A 17882-nucleotide genomic window follows, 5' to 3' on the forward strand; every position below is an offset into this window, starting at 1 on the left:
TTAAAATCTTTTTTTTTTCTTTTTTTAACCATGGTTCATATTATTTATATTCAGGTATTTATTTTTGAAATCCCATTTTAAAATATATAGTCAAAGACTGGGCTTCCTGCCTGATCAGTGTCCTAAATGCTTTTGATATTTATAGACAAAAATCTGTGGCTGTCCCATTTGAGGATCCTCTGTGGTTAACTCGCATGTGATCATATTTACTTATTATTAGTTAGACACAGGTGAAGCCTATGAATCATTGATCCTCTGAGACATGTCCAAATGTATTTTAAATCACCAAGATTTTTGCTGTAGTATTTTCAGTGAAACATTTCCTCAGCTATTGTGATTTATACCATCTCTCTCTCTCTCTCTCTCTCTCTCTCTCTCTCTCTCTCTCTCTCTCTCTCTCTCTCTCTCTCTCTCTCTCTCTCTCTCTCTCTCTCTCTCTCTCTCTCTCTCTCTCTCTCTCTCTCTCTCTCTCTCTCTCTCTCTCTCTCTCTCTCTCTCTCTCTCTTGCTCTGTGTAAGTCACACTGTGTCCTTAAATTCTTGGCTCGAGAAATGCATGTGAGTGTTATATTTCAAGGAGCATAAACCCTGAAGTCTGTAAATGTCTTGTACTGTAATGGTCCCTGGTTTTAGGAGGCTCAGCGCTGCGCCACACTCCCTGTTCTATTCATGGACATCAGCATCGGACGGCAGCTCCTTGACTGAATTCCACGGGTGTTCAATTATGGTTGTGACATAAAATGTAAACTTGTCCATCACCCTGATTAGCAGATTGGAATGTTGTTCCAGGATCAACAAAGATGTTGATCCAGGAGCATGTTGTGCTTGGTGAAATCGTTCTGCATTCATTTATCATTCTCACATTCAGGTCCTCCTTATATGGATGTTAAAGGTCCTGTTCTTCGCGAATTTTCGAAGCTTTGATTATGTTTACAGTGTGCAATATAACATGAGTTCATGTTTCTCGTGTAAAAAAACACAGTATTTTTCACACAATTGACTTATCTGTACATTGCTGTTTTCTCTGTCCTAAAAACGGCCTGATGATTTCCTTGTTCTATGAAGTCCCTCCTTCAGAAATACGTAACGAGTTCTGATTGAACCAGCGCTTCCCATGTTGTGATTGGACAGCAGCTTAGCGCACTTTGCCTGGAAAGGTCCCGCCTCTTACCATAACGGGGAGATGAAAGCACTGAATGCGCAATCTTCTCCACTTGGGAGAGCAACAAGACCACGGCCCCTTTTTTGCGTGTTCTTGTGGGCGGAGGGTTAGTCAACAAACGGTTCTAGTGGCGTCCTTCATGAAGGAAGTGCAGGGGTGTAGTCCAAACCGGCCGTTCGCTGTAGGCTTTACTATAGGTATTATTTATGCTCTAACAGCAACATTACACACTAACTAAAGTTTGAAAGATGGGATCGCGAAGAACGGGACCTTTAAGGAATGAAGAGACATTGGTAACTCCTGGCAGATCATTACCTTGTTGTCTCTTTCTCTGATGGCACAGTACCCCTATTTTGAACATTTTTGACAACCTGAAAGAGGTTGGACAGTGCCAACATTAGTGATTGACATCAAAGAATAACTCTTTCCACACGGACATCAATGACCTCATAGAAAACTTCACGTTTTCAAGTTTCCTTTCATGCAGCACATTCTGCGGGTTTTGAAGTTACCTCAGGTATAGAATGAGATTGACAATTTCTTTTATTTACTTACGCTTTTAGCACTTCAGTCCAAAACCTGACTGATAACTGTGAAACGTTTTCTTTTACCTCTTTCTGTCTTTCTCTCAGTGGAGCTGAACCTGGATTTATTGGAAACCAGCCACTGGAACACTCACTTTCAGGAAGTTTTATTCACTCTTATTCATTGTGTCCCAGAAAGTCTTACAAGCCTAGAATAGACCTGGCTGAAGACAATTATATCATTATTTTTAATTGTATTTGAATATAAGTTTTATCACAAATATCTTTTTCCCCCACATTTTGTTAAGCCTTGCAACATTCTCTTTTTCCACTTTTTATATAACAAGGAACTTTACTAAATATAAAATCCTAATGACACTGAATCACTTGCTAACTAGAGACTAAAACATAAGGACAATAAATCGGTTATTCTGTCCTTGCTGACTTGCTGAAAATGTTTTAGTTTGTCACTAATTTCACTATTTCTCTACACTGTCTGCGTATGTAACATCATGATAGTCGTTGACCAATAGATGGAAGCTGTGGTCATTCACCTTCATTACCAGGTTAGTTTTGCAGTTGTAATTGAATCCAGTAAGAGGTCACATGGAGGTCAATGAGCTACTTTACTGCTGTTCACAGGAAGTATGTCAGGGTCGATTTCGGCTGTACAGCTGACCTCTGATTTCCCTGACCAGCTCACACACACTCAGCACATGCTCTCTAGGCTATTTCTGTGACTTTAATGCCAATTTTGGTTTAATGCCTTTTTGGTTCAGCAGATTTTTTTCTCAATTGGGCAAACTAATGGTTCAATGAAGAGAGCCATTTACTTAATTCATGAAAGATTCAGCCATATGAATGAATGAATGAATGAATGAATGAATGAATGAATGAATGAATGAATGAATGAATGAATGATTTAGACATTTATTGCCACCTACTGGTAGTTTTAGTTTAATTTTATTTAATTTTAAAAAAATGCATTGTTCAGCCAAAAATGAAAATCTTCATTTACTCACCCTTGGCTGTTGAAGCCTAAATATGTGTGTAATATATTGCCTTTTATGTTAAAAAAAAACACTCAACAATTAAAGCTACAATTCAAAGTTTTTTTTATAGTCTATTTGATGCTTTTCTAAAAAATAAAAAAAAGACTTTAAATTATATTTTTTGGGGAATTTTCTTAGCCAGATTTGATGTGTGATTAAATTAATCACCACATTGTGTAATTAAAAATGTAAACATTTGAATTGCTTGACACCCCTAATTTACCCCTTGACACATTTACCATTAAAAGGTGTGGGGTCGGTAAGATTGATATTTTTGAAAGAAGTCTCTTATGCTCACCAGTGTTGCATTTCTTTTAATAAATACAATAAAAAATAATGTGTAATATAGTATTACAATTCAAAAAAACTGAACGAATATAACAAAAAAAAACTTTAGTTAAAAATAACTGACTCATACAATTTTTGATGAATGTAAAGTTACAGCATTTAATATCAAATATAACATAAAACCCAAAATACAGCATATATTAGAAATATAAACAGTTTGGGCCCTATCTTGCACCCAGCGCAATTGACTTTGTACGCCGACGCATGTGTCATTCCTATTTTGCACCCGCGCAAAGCGCGCTTTTCCCTCCACAGAAGCACGTCGCTAAACTAGTGAATGAACTTGCGCTCCCTGGGCGGTTCAGCGCAAAAAAGGAGGCGTGTTCCGGCGCAAACAATCCCTGGTGCTATTTTGCTGTTCCATTAAACAGTTGCGCCACTGACCAGAAAAAACCTAGTCTAAAGTCAGTGGTGCGTTGCGCGTTGTTCATTATGCTATCGCATGCTTGACCATAATGTATAGCGTGCACAACGCGCATACACTTTGCTCATGTAATATACACAGATGCAACAGTTATTTTTGCAAATCATAAATTGTTACACTAAAAAAATATTAACACATGAGATGACGGAAATTATTGTGGTGTGCCACGAAGATGTGAAAAAATAGGCATAAATCTAGCTTACAAATTATTCAGGCTAATTAGTAATTAAGGATCAGTGCTGTTTGCCCAATAGTGGCAAGACATATATGTTTCTCCCATCCCCATACAACACAACTCCTCTGTCTTTCACTGCTCTTACAAGAACATCAGTCTCCTCGGCTGTGAACCACTCCTGGCGTGCGCCTGGTAAATACGCCATAATAATCCATAATGTATGGAGCTAGAAATATGACTAAATGATCTGAATTTGAATTGTATAAATCTGAATTATTGACAAAGTGTAATCTAACAAAATTGAATATTATGTTGCATTTTACATCGTTCTGAATTTGAATTTTTTTAAATTGTTGAATATAGATCCTTTGAAATTGAACACATCTGAAATGTTTTTATGTCGAAATTGTTTAGACATGTATTTTCAAACAGCAGATATTTTGTTCTGAATTAATCGACTGGAAATATTCAGTTTTTGAAAATACAGATTCAAGATTTCAGATGAAGAAGAAATTCAGATCATCAAATTCAATATTCTAAAATTCAGATCAACAAATTCAATATTCTAAAATTCAGATCATCAAATTCAATATTCTAAAATTCAGATCATCAAATTCAATGTTCTAAAATTCAGATCATCAAATTCAATGTTCTAAAATTCAGATCATCAAATTCAATATTCTAAAATTCAGATCATCAAATTCAATGTTCTAAAATTCAGATCATCAAATTCAATGTTCTAAAATTCAGATCGCAGAAATTCAGATCTTACAGAAAGTAGGCCAGAGGTCATCAGGGAAGAGTAAAGGATGTCAGAAAAATCCAACGGAGCACCATCTGATCATTTCATTTACTATTTGTAATGGAATAAAGAGAAAAGATCAAACAACCCCTTTATATTTTTTGTTTATTTTAGATTAATGCACAGAAAAAGAGATTTCGGCTAGATTTCTCATTTTTCGTGCGTGATTTACAAATCGCTGATTAGTGAAGAAAGTCTAAGCGTTTGACGTCATCTGTCGTTCTCCAGGGTTGAATCCAAAATTGCCCCCCTAAACCCTCACTATACCCTACTTTAGTCCACTAATACAGTTAACTCGAAGGAGTGAATGAATGTAGATGAATGAGTTTTCTTTTGGGGGTGGGGGTGAAGTTGTTAACAATAATAATGGGAAATTCTCTAATGATGCGTGACCTATTTTTAACAGTCTATGGCGTGACAGTCACAGATCACTGTAGCCCTCGGTTCAAGCAAACGGCAGCGCTCATGACATGAACCAATCACCTCCGCTTTACAGCACGAGGGAAATCATGAATGAACACACAGGGCTGACTGTAAGGGCTCCACATTATCTTTGTCTGGGACAAATCAAAGAGGGTTTTACTTTCCCGACCGGACAAATAAAACATTAAAATAACCAGATAAATTATTTATTATTATATTCAATGTAAACAGCGACTGATAATGGAGTGTATCTCTGGTAACAAAGTCGCGTTGAGGCTGGCGCTGCCTGTCTCTTTGTGAGACATTCATGGAGAAATCAAAACAAGTGAGCAGCAATCTAAACGATTTCAAATACATTGCAATCGTGAATTGTGTAGCATAATTCATTATTAGGTACTTACATTTTAGACTCAAAAAACTTATTTTGTTCTATTTCAACTATGATTTCACCAACGAATATAGTTCCAAAGGAACAACACTTAGCGCGGTGTTTTGAACTGAATGAATCAGCATTTTGAATGAATCATTTGAATGAACGACTCAATGACTCACTTATTAAGACGATCACTTGCTGCCACCTATTGGCGGTTTAGTTTCATGTTTAAAAGTATCATTGCATTTTTTTATTTGTATATTCAAACATTTAGAACATCAATCTCATAACATTATTCATTGCTGTTTTATTTTTGCAGTTTAAATTAATTAATTTGATTGGTAAAAGCCCTAGTGTCTTACTAATATAACTGCATTTATTAATCAAATGTAAGAATTGAACATGAAATGCATACATTTAATAAGATTTAAAAAATGGCCTTTATAAAATGACATAACGCCCTGGGGTAAATATCACAAATATGCAGATTTAAGCAGGCCTATGTAAAAGCTGATAGAACACTGATGAGAATATTACTACAAAATCAATATATTTATACCACCAAAAATCCCCCCAATACACTGTACAGTACATACAATTGACTCTGTACTCTACCTGATAGGCCGGATTTTGAAACTTGTTTGCAGGTATGTATTTGAGGGTATAGGGGACGATTTCAGATTCAGCCCAGGTCTGTTCAACAAAATAGTAGTCTTATAGCAGTAGAAGACTACTGCTTCTTAAACTGTACAGGGCAGGTCCTAGATCAGGCAACTTTTCTGTGCAACTTAACCCGTTTCACAGAAAAAAATGTTTATCTGATATATAAAATATTAATCAGTACCCAACCTTATTTAATTGTGCGGTAAACCCAACCCGATCACACGAAAAATGAGAAATCTAGCCAAAATCGCTTTTACTGTGCATTAATCTAAAATAAACAAAAAAGTATAAAGGGGTTGTTTGATCTTTTCTCTTTATTCCATTACAAATAGTAAATGAAATGATCAGATGGTGCTCCGTTGGATTTTTCTGACATCCTTTACTCTTCCCTGATGACCTCTGGCCTACTTTCTGTAAGATCTGAATTTCTGGGATCTGAATTTTAGAACATTGAATTTGATGATCTGAATTTTAGAACATTGAATTTGATGATCTGAATTTTAGAATATTGAATTTGATGATCTGAATTTTAGAACATTGAATTTGATGATCTGAATTTTAGAATATTGAATTTGATGATCTGAATTTTAGAATATTGAATTTGATGATCTGAATTTTAGAATATTGAATTTGATGATCTGAATTTTAGAATATTGAATTTGATGATCTGAATTTTAGAATATTGAATTTGATGATCTGAATTTCTTCTTCATCTGAAATCTTGAATCTGTATTTTCAAAAACTGAATATTTCCAGTCGATTAATTCAGAACAAAATATCTGCTGTTTGAAAATACATGTCTAAACAATTTCGACATAAAAACATTTCAGATGTGTTCAATTTCAAAGGATCTATATTCAACAATTTAAAAAAATTCAAATTCAGAACGATGTAAAATGCAACATAATATTCAATTTTGTTAGATTACACTTGTCAATAATTCAGATTTATACAATTCAAATTCAGATCATTTAGTCATATTTCTAGCTCCATATAATGGAACTTGCGCACCTGCTTTTAAAGGGAATGTTGGATGACGCTCTGATTGGTTTATTCACGTTACGGCCAAACCACACCTATGAATAATGAAGCTACTTCAGACCAACCCATTTTAGATTTTTGCCGGGCGCAAGAGTCATTTATCCCGCCGAGAAAATAGCAAAAGCGCCGAGACCCGCCCACAAAGTTACTTGGGCTTCGCGCTTTGACACTTGCGTTTCAGATCGTTAAAATAGGGCCCACTGTGACATTATAAATGTCTTTTTTGATCAATGTAATGTCCTTGCTAAAAAATAAATATTCATGTATAAAACATTTTTTTTTTAAATTAAAAACTGAATCTTACTGACCTCAAGCTTTTGAATGGTAACGTAGCATTCCATATTAGGTTAACCCTGTATTTTTTTCACCAGAAATCAGAGACTCTTCATGCTAATGACAAACTTATCTGATCTGAACAGTAATGAGAGCTGTCAACCACAGAGAAGATCTCTTTATCCCAGCTAAAGACCAGGTGTCAAAGCGATTTGACCATATTTTACCAGTGTATGATTACAGAGAACATGTGTGGCATCTGGGAGAGAACTTTTTAGCTGCACTGATTCACTTTTAAAGGGTTAGTTCAACCAAAAATGAAAAATGTGCCATTACTTACACTTGTTTTATTCCATACCCTTAAGACCTTTGAAATTGTTGAATAAAGCTGGGTGGGTGGGTTTTGTGCACATAGTCACATGGACTATTTTTGAACCAATTCAGTTTACTGATCTAACTTATTCTGCTGGCTTCACTCACTGACAACATCCACTCTCACCTTCCTGTAATTTAATACTAGTTAAGCCACGGATAGTCTTTAGGCTTTGCGTGAGAAAGCCGACTCATCCCACTGGCTGTGTAATGTACATCTTCACTCTTCAGTTATTGACTAACTGCACTCATTAACGGACTCGTAACCTCTACCTGCTGATTAGCAAGCTGCTTCATGAATCCTATAGCGGAAACAGAACTCTAACAAGCAAGCATGAACATTCAGACAACAGCTCCAGGCCACTTTTTTCAGGCCAGACGCTGCATCCCATTTAGTTTGGTCCCAGTCACCTGACAATTATCAGTGTTCAAGAGAATCCTGGAGAGAGTTCTCTCTGAACTATGTGTTTAAATGTAGTAAAAAAAAGGGGCAACTAAAGTGGAAAGCCTTGAAGTTTCACAACACTCAGTTTAGATGTGTAATGCAGTATACTCTCAAAATACTGTAGAACATCTGTTTGAAAGGGATCAATTAGTTTTTTTTTTTGTTTGTTTTTTTAATTTTTTAGGTGAATTATCCCTTATAGATTGATTTGCACCACCTTGCAAATAGGTCACCTGAAAAAAATTAATCAGTTACTCATTATAATCAATTCCATGAAGCGCAAAAGTTGACGTTTTGAAGAATATTGTGGTGATAAAAGCGGTGGAGATATTCCATTCAAAAGTTTGGGTAAGATTCGGTAAGATTTGTTAAAATCTTTTCTTGTGCTCACCGAGGCTACATTTATTTGATCAAAAATACAGTAAAACAGCTTTGTTAAATATTACTAAATAATTATATTGTTAAAATGTAGTTTTATGTAGTAATTCCTGTGATTAGTAAAGCAGTCATTACTCCGGTTTTCAGTGTCACATGATCCCTCAGAGATCCTTCAAATATGCTGATTTGGTGCATTTCTCATTAGGAATCATGAACGGGCTTTTAAAAAAAAAAGAATACTGTTGTCTGAGGTCGACTAATAATGTTTGTGTGTTTTTTACATTCAAAACATCATAACTAATTAATAGGCTATTTTCTACACTGGTTTTGAGGCTCTCTTCAAAACTCTGGGTTTTGATGGGCGTTCTGCACTGGAGACTTGGAAGTAAACGCCCACGGCTAGGATTTGATAAGATTTGCATATTTAATGAGCTTCAACTCCTGTCGTATCTATGCCCGTCAGTTCAGTTCAGTTCAGTTCACATCATGGAGGGGTTGTTTTGAAAGCGGCAACCGGAATGATTCAAGTACGTCTTTATCAAACAAACACAATGATTTATTTCTCATCAAATCGGACTATTTTTGTATTACATAGCCTGCACGATCGTTTGATATAAGCGCGAACCACACACACACACACATACACCTAGGCGCACCCTTCAACGGTCAAGTCCAGAGAGAGTGAACAACAGAAAGGAATATGATGAGATTCATCGGCCTGCCCGGTACGTTGGGCTTTGCGAGCCCTGGCACATACATGTCTGAGTCCAGCATGCTGAACAATCTATAGCAAAACAATCTATAACAATGCAATACTTTTACATATAAAAAACATGTTTTACTCACATTAGTGAGTTGCACCATTCCTTCTGTCAGATCCAATAGAAGAAATAGCATTGTGAGATTTGTTTACAAACGAATGAAGCGAACAGCATTTCTTAACCACCTGAACTGGAGCTTCATTAAAAATAAAGTTCAACCACACATTCCTAATATTGGGATCCAAAGGAAGCTTATGCAGCGACTGTGTCCTTTCACAACCAGGAATAGTGCATATCTTGCTATATTCTTCGGCATGTTTATTGCGGCTGGCTAGCGTGATCCGATGAGCCGTTGGGCGGGGCTACTGAATTACACGTGCTTATTATTCTGTAGAGGTGGTGTTTCGTCAGTCAATGACGTCAAGATGCGAACATGATCGTTTTCTGGGCCTGGTGTCTATAAAAGCTTTTCTTTGACTAACAAGGATGTTTTCAGCTGGGAAACTTACAGGATATCCCTATATTACCATGACCTTTTGTATATATCAAAAGCTCAAGAGAAAGTTGATTTCTCAATTCATCACCTGCTACTTAAAGGGTTAGTTCACCCAAAAATAAAAATACTGTCATTAATTACTTACCTTCATGTTGTTCGACACCCGTAAGACCTCCGTTCATCTTCGGAACACAAATGAAGATATTGTTAATGAAATACAATGGCTCAGAAAGGCCTCCATTGACCATTTTCATTGACCATTGATGTCATTTCCTCTCTCAAGACCCATAAAAGACATTGTTAAAAAAGTCACTCACTACACTGAGCAGAGAACCAATTCCAGTTCTCCAATGGTTTTATGAAGCAACAAGAATAGATTTTGTGTGCAAAAAAATACATAAAAATAAAAACTTTATTCAACAAGTTCTTGTCTTCCGTCTGGGCCTCTGACGTATACTACGATGCATGCATGAGAATATGACGTTTCTTTCGGTCCGGGCATCCAGGAAATGCACACTTTAGCACCATTTTGAGCACTATGCCCAGACCTAAAGCACAATCAATGTAGAATTCAGCAGCTTAGATATGGCGCGTCTTCCTCTGCTTGTAAACAAAGTTCTTAGCTTCGGGGTAGTATTCTATTTTTTTGCACATAAAAACTATTCTCATCGTTTCATAAAATTATTGTAGAGCCACTGTAGTGAGATGGACTTTTAACAACGTCTTTAGTGCCTTAGAGGAAATGGCATTGCTGCCAATGAAGGCCTTTCTGAGCCATCGGATTTCAATAAAAATATCTTCATTTGTGTTCCGAAGATGAACATGAGGGTAAGTAATTAATGACAGAATTTTCATTTTTGGGTAAACTAACCTTTTTAACATTTTTGAAAACCATGATACTTTGTTCCTACTAACCCCAGGCTTTTGAATCGTAGTGTGTATATATCAGATCTTTTGAACTGTTCTTCAACTGATTCAACAAAGAGCTCACCGAAGAGGATCATATTCAAACGTTGCATTTTGAATGCAATTGTATGGACTATATTTATGATATTTATTTATTTATTTTTAGTTTATATTCAGAATTTCACCTTTTGTATTACAAATTAGAACAGAGAAAATGTTAAGTATGAAATTCTCTCTCTCTCAACCCATGTATATAAACACTTTTTCTTCTCTGTTTATATTAGGAATTTACCTGTTTGATATGACCTACATTGACTCCGCCTACCCTGCTTCTGAAAGCATTATCGAGACTGAGCAAAGAACCAATCAGATGAACAATCTACTGCGCATCATCTCTGACCTACAGGTCTCCTGTAACTATGGTACGTTGCTTTCAAAAACATGTTAATTTTTGCATTTCATCCTTTACTATTATATATATATATATATATATATATATATATATATATATATATATATATATATATATATATATATATATATATATATATATATATATATATATATATACAGTCTTGTTCAAAATAATAGCAGTACAATGTGACTAACCAGAATAATCAAGGTTTTTAGTATATTTTTTTATTGCTACGTGGCAAACAAGTTACCAGTAGGTTCAGTAGATTCTCAGAAAACAAACAAGACCCAGCATTCATGATATGCACGCTCTTAAGGCTGTGCAATTGGGCAATTAGTTGAATTAGTTGAAAGGGGTGTGTTCAAAAAAATAGCAGTGTGGCATTCAATCACTGAGGTCATCAATTTTGTGAAGAAACAGGTGTGAATCAGGTGGCCCCTATTTAAGGATGAAGCCAACACTTGTTGAACATGCATTTGAAAGCTGAGGAAAATGGGTCGTTCAAGACATTGTTCAGAAGAACAGCGTACTTTGATTAAAAAGTTGATTAGAGAGGGGAAAACCTATAAAGAGGTGCAAAAAATGATAGGCTGTTCAGCTAAAATGATCTCCAATGCCTTAAAATGGAGAGCAAAACCAGAGAGACGTGGAAGAAAACGGAAGACAACCATCAAAATGGATAGAAGAATAACCAGAATGGCAAAGGCTCAGCCAATGATCACCTCCAGGATGATCAAAGACAGTCTGGAGTTACCTGTAAGTACTGTGACAGTTAGAAGACGTCTGTGTGAAGCTAATCTATTTTCAAGAATCCCCCGCAAAGTCCCTCTGTTAAAAAAAAGGCATGTGCAGAAGAGGTTACAATTTGCCAAAGAACACATCAACTGGCCTAAAGAGAAATGGAGGAACATTTTGTGGACTGATGAGAGTAAAATTGTTCTTTTTGGGTCCAAGGGCCACAGGCAGTTTGTGAGACGACCCCCAAACTCTGAATTCAAGCCACAGTACACAGTGAAGACAGTGAAGCAACGAGGTGCAAGCATCATGATATGGGCATGTTTCTCCTACTATGGTGTTGGGCCTATTTATCGCATACCAGGGATCATGGATCAGTTTGCATATGTTAAAATACTTGAAGAGGTCATGTTGCCCTATGCTGAAGAGGACATGCCCTTGAAACGGTTGTTTCAACAAGACAATGACCAAAAACACTATAGTAAACGGGCAAAGTCTTGGTTCCAAACCAACAAAATTAATGTTATGGAGTGGCCAGCCCAATCCCCAGACCTTAATCCAATTGAGAACTTGTGGGGTGATATCAAAAATGCTGTTTCTGAAGCAAAACCAAGAAATGTGAATGAATTGTGGAATGTTGTTAAAGAATCATGGAGTGGAATAACAGCTGAGAGGTGCCACAAGTTGGTTGACTCCATGCCACACAGATGTCAAGCAGTTTTAAAAAACTGTGGTCATACAACTAAATATTAGTTTAGTGATTCACAGGATTGCTAAATCCCAGAAAAAAAAAATGTTTGTACAAAATAGTTTTGAGTTTGTACAGTCAAAGGTAGACACTGCTATTTTTTTGAACACACCCCTTTCAACTAATTGCCCAATTGCACAGCCTTAAGAGCGTGCATATCATGAATGCTGGGTCTTGTTTGTTTTCTGACAATCTACTGAACCTACTGGTAACTTGTTTGCCACGTAGCAATAAAAAATATACTAAAAACCTTGATTATTCTGGTTAGTCACATTGTACTGCTATTATTTTGAACAAGACTGTATATATATATATATATATATATATATATATATATATATATATATATATATATATATATATATATATATATATATATATATATATATACTGTGTATATGACAACTCTCTGAATAGTTTTAGCATATTGTTGAATATGGCGATATTATTGCTGCTTCCATTAATTATTGCTGATGCAGAGCAAGTATGAACTTTCTGCTGCTACTATTAGATGCACAGATCATGTAAAATATGCTGCTGCATATATAGACATATATTAATCAAACAATGAACAAGATTTTTTTAATGTAGAACAAGCAATCTCAATGTCTGCAGGATCAGCAGAGGCCAATCAGCAGATGCAGAGTTCATGTAAAGGACTTGTCAGCCTGCACCCTCTAGAGTTCCATGATTGAATTGAACTCAAATATAATATAAATAAAAAGGGAAAGTGAAAAATTATAAACCTGCACACTGTCTATGTGGTGATAGGAGATCATTTAAATGTTATCTCCACATTTCTTTACACCACAGATCATTTGGTCATGTTACCACACGTGCAGAAGTATTTGATGTCGGTGCGCTACATCGAGGAGCTTCAGAAGTTTGTGGAGGATGACAATTACATGTAAGTTACCTTAACACATTGTAATGCTCAGAAGCCTTTATTTAGCTTAATTGATTGTTTTGGGTGACTTTTGCTTTGCGTTCTGCCCTGCAATTTATTGCATTTCATAAATGTTTATGCCAGCTTTCACTTTAAACTACCCACATCTGTAAGACCCCCATAAATCAAGACCCTCTCTTGTTTTAACACTTAATTTTGCCCAGCTGCCTATAGTATTTATTAAAACATGTGCTTTCTGTGGACTTTATGTCTACTTGATTTGTCTGCATGGCCTAAAGGCAGACCAAACACCTAATTTTCCCAGCCACAGCTGCACCAGCTTGGCATGACTTTATGCTACAATATAATTCCCATTTCCTTTACCTCAGGCTGCATAAAAACTGTGAAGCGCATAATGTGTTTTCCTAGTACAGTCTTATATAAGATGGTTTTCTGAAAAAAAATTGTGCCGTACAAATGTAGTGATGTATAACAAAATAAATGTTATGAAAAATGTAAAAGTATCATTTTAGAAATGCTTCAATGTTACATGCTACACATGCCTTATGCATGTATGTGGCTTTCTGCCTCTACAAAGACAAGCATAGCATTGATGTTTTCATCAGCATTAAATGAGTTTTCCCTGTTTCCTCCGGTAGTTCTTTTCAAACCTACTGTGTGGTCCTGTCTGCCTGTCTTGCATAAAGGGCAGGTGGTTTTATTGCGGTCCAATTTCTTGCCGTCTAGACACTTATAAACGCAACATCAGGAACTGCAAAACTCTGGATGCCCATATTTCCACTGATTCCATGTGGATGTGTCAGTTATTTTCCAGTTAGGTGTTGACTGCTGGCTGTTTAAAATATTTTTTAATTTATTTGTATTTATAATTTAATAATATTATGATTTTATAATTTAATCTGATCAAATTAATAAAATAAAATGTATGGGTTAAACCTAAACCTAAATTAAAATGCTGCTAGTTTGACACTGAATGTTTGTTTGTAATTATTGACACGTTTATGTTTCCTATAAATAAAGTCTATGCATATACAATAACTTAGGTTTAATGGTTGAGCTTGACAATATGTTAATTTGTAAAATAGTTTCCCTACTTTTCGTCTGTCACATCCTGTTTATATCAAAATAATGGTTTAAAGAAGGGCATGACCTCTAAAGTGTGAAATGCAGAAATCACCATTTTAAAGTAAAATATCCAAAAACCACTAGACCAATGTTATATATTTTGTTCAGTTGAGTTCTTGCAATATATTAACTATTTGTAAATCGTGGGAAAATTGCTATTTTAACCAATGAACCAGGACGTCTGAGGGAGTCCCTTGTCAATCGCGTCATATCTGCGTTACCAGTTTTATTCTGCAGAAGTGCTTTTCTCTTAGCAGTGTGAACAAGTGTCACAGCAGCGCTGAGCGAACGCACAGAGTAATGTCATCACATCATTTTAAACACACTTAAATGTATCTAATATGATAAACAGAGCTGTGTTACCTCATACTCATGACCGGAAAAGTGTAAATAGCGCTGGCGACTGTGTCCCATCATAATAAAAGTCCTGCTGCTTGCGAGACGTGTGTTGCATTTCGCGAAACAATCGCTCCAGCGGCCTTGCTCAGCTCCCTCGACACTCGGTCCTGCTCTGCTTCATACTACAGTAACGTTAATAACCGCATCCATGAACATGAAGTCCTATCCTGACTCTTTTCCAGCGGCTGTGAGGTGAAGATCACATTACCCAATATTCTGAGCTCAAACTCTGTCATCAAACTACGTCTTTGTTTTGAATAGGCGCCCTCTAGCAGACGGGAAAGTTACATAGCTTTAAGGGTGAAAACAGACATCTTAGCTACTTTTCATGCTTTTCAATAGTCTAATATAATATTTAACATATTTAATTAACATGGGATTTTAAAGGGGTTTTATTTTAGTACGATTTATGCAGTCAGATAAAAGACTGAACATATAATACTGTGATTATATACCAAGATCTACGTGCGTTGTTTCCTTCTAGGAATGAAGGATTATTTTGTCTTTGTGTAATTGACCTCCCTGAATCATTTCTAGAGCCCCGTTCTGACTGCCGGCAGTAATGAGTTAAAGCTGTTTGCCTGGTAAAGCTTTCAAACTCGACTCCATATGAGAAAATGAAGAAAGACACCTTTTTGGCACATTGGCATAACGTCACACGTCTTTTTGGCACACGTCTTTTCTATGGTTTGTTTAGAAAAAAAAAAGACTTGCCTGGCTGGCTTCAGTATCAGATGAAACTAGGTCATGCAAAAGCATTTACATAGAGTCTGTACCATAGTAAAGAGAAAGACGTAGTCATAAAGATGGAATGAAGCTATTTCGGGTGTAAAAATATGTTTTAAATTGTTTTAAAATAGTGTGTCTGGTTAAAAGATCATTAAAATAATGTATTGTACAAAAGACAACTCGGTTTTTACCCAACAATGTTCCTATTTATGAAAGTATATTCATTGTACCATATTATTAAGTGGTTAAATTTAGACATTCAGACAGTCACTGGCCTCCATTTGAGTTGTCTCAGGCACTTTGGGTCCTCTGACAACACCAAAGGATGCAGGGTCGCTAGAGGAGAATGGGTTTGGTGGAATAGATGGGACTGCTGTGTAATAGTTGTGTTTATGGGGAATGACATCATCGTCTGGCAGTCTGTGGGGTTGGAAAACCTCAGCAATCCAGGGTCACAGTCTTAAAATCATTAGCCTACACTTACAGCATGTCCTGCCATCTGGCACTGCTGTTACAGCGAGCTCTATGGAACCGATCTAGAATAAAGAAGTCATCTGCAGAAATGTGTGCCATTTGTGCCTAAAAAGTGTAGGATTTTTTTAATCATTCCATTCTAAAACACTCATGAACTTTGAATGAATAATTGTTTTTGTCAAGTACCAGGGCCACCTGCATCATTTATTTTTTTTGCTGCATAATTCAATTTTGCTGTGTGTGTGTGTGTGTGTGTGTGTGTGTGTGTGTGTGTGTGTGTGTGTGTGTGTGTGTGTGTGTGTGTGTGTGTGTGTGTGTGTGTGTGTGTGTGTGTGTGTGTGTGTGTGTGTGTGTGTGTGTGTGTGTGTGTGTGTGTGTGTGTGTGTGTGTGTGCTTGTGCGTGTGCGTGTGCGTGTAGGTTTTTCTTCTTTTCAGGACTGAATGCTAATATCATGTTAAGGGGGACAGAAGCTTATAAAATCATACAGAATGAGTTTTTTTTTTGTATGTATAAATGCAGAAGGTTTTCTGTGATGGGTAGAATATACAGTTTGTACAGTTTAAAAACCATTACGTTGGAGAGTCCCCACAAAGATAGTGAACCAGACATGTGTGTGAAGTCACAATTTAGATTAGGGTCCATTACTCACTATTAATAGTTAGTAAGGTAGTTGTTAAGTTTAGGTATTGGGTAGGATTACGGAATGTAGAATATGGTCATGCAGAATAAGGCATTAATATGTGATTAATAAGTACTAATAAACAGTTAATATCCTAGTAATATGCATCAGGGTTCCCACTTGAAAGCTTTTGAATCTGGAGGGGGGGAGGGGGGGAAGCAAGCCCTAGAAAGTTTTTGAAAATAAACATATTAACATAGTATGCATAAACATAAAATATAAAAATAATAAACATAGATACAGGTCCTTGCAACCTTTTTTTTTGCTCTCCAGCCACTGTGGCTAGTGATTTTCCTAGTTACAGGTTACTAGCCGCTCAGCATTATCACTGGCCAAAATTTTCTTGCTGGGAAATTTGTTGTTGGCTATATGTAAATGACCACTGTACACACCAACTCTGATCTTGCTTGCACCGAACCCAAATATGTTCAGTCAATGACTCTATATCGTGTTTAATAAATATAAAACATTTGTGATAATCTGTTGCACAAATATATTATTTAATGTAATGTTAAATTGCTTTGCTTGTGAAGATGTAATGTAAACCCACGAGGCCAGAAAAACGTATTCATATATCCTAGAACTTCTGTTTACACGTTTTTTTTTTTCAATAAAATCCAAGCAAAAGTTAACATCAGTTCATTTTAGTATACAGTATAGGATGTACCAAATATTCTTCAGTTTGATGCAAAACAGAAAAACGACAAATAGAATATCAGATATGCATAGTTGTGTTTGACACATTAAAACTGTTACAATGTAACCTTGCTCTCACTTGAAATGTGTTCCTACATTAAGTCCTTGATGTTAAGGGTATTGGACCTGAAAAGTCCTTGAAAGGTTCTTGAGATTGAAGTAAACCAAGGTGTGGGATCCTTGATGCATGCTAAAAAACAAGTTAATAGTGAGAATTGGACCCTAAACTACATTCCCTCGTTATATCCAAAATATTTTTTGTGGAATGTTAGGAGGTAAATCTCAGTGCTAAAAGGATAATAACAGCAAATACTAATCTTAACTAAATGAACTAACTTGCAACACTACATTATTTAC

General features: G+C 36.1%; 1 protein-coding gene across 1 annotated transcript in view; it reads left to right on the top strand.

Moving 5' to 3' along the window:
- Positions 1-17882, top strand: part of ralgps1 (Ral GEF with PH domain and SH3 binding motif 1) — a 188470-nt gene that overhangs the window by 158454 nt on the left and 12134 nt on the right. The window contains exons 10-11 of the mRNA XM_067413501.1: positions 10902-11039; positions 13329-13422. Coding sequence (XP_067269602.1) covers positions 10902-11039; positions 13329-13422 — 232 coding nt within the window. The remainder of the gene's footprint in view (positions 1-10901; positions 11040-13328; positions 13423-17882) is intronic.

This window comes from Pseudorasbora parva, chromosome 13, assembly GCF_024679245.1.
Source record: "Pseudorasbora parva isolate DD20220531a chromosome 13, ASM2467924v1, whole genome shotgun sequence".
NCBI classification, from domain to species: domain Eukaryota; kingdom Metazoa; phylum Chordata; class Actinopteri; order Cypriniformes; family Gobionidae; genus Pseudorasbora; species Pseudorasbora parva.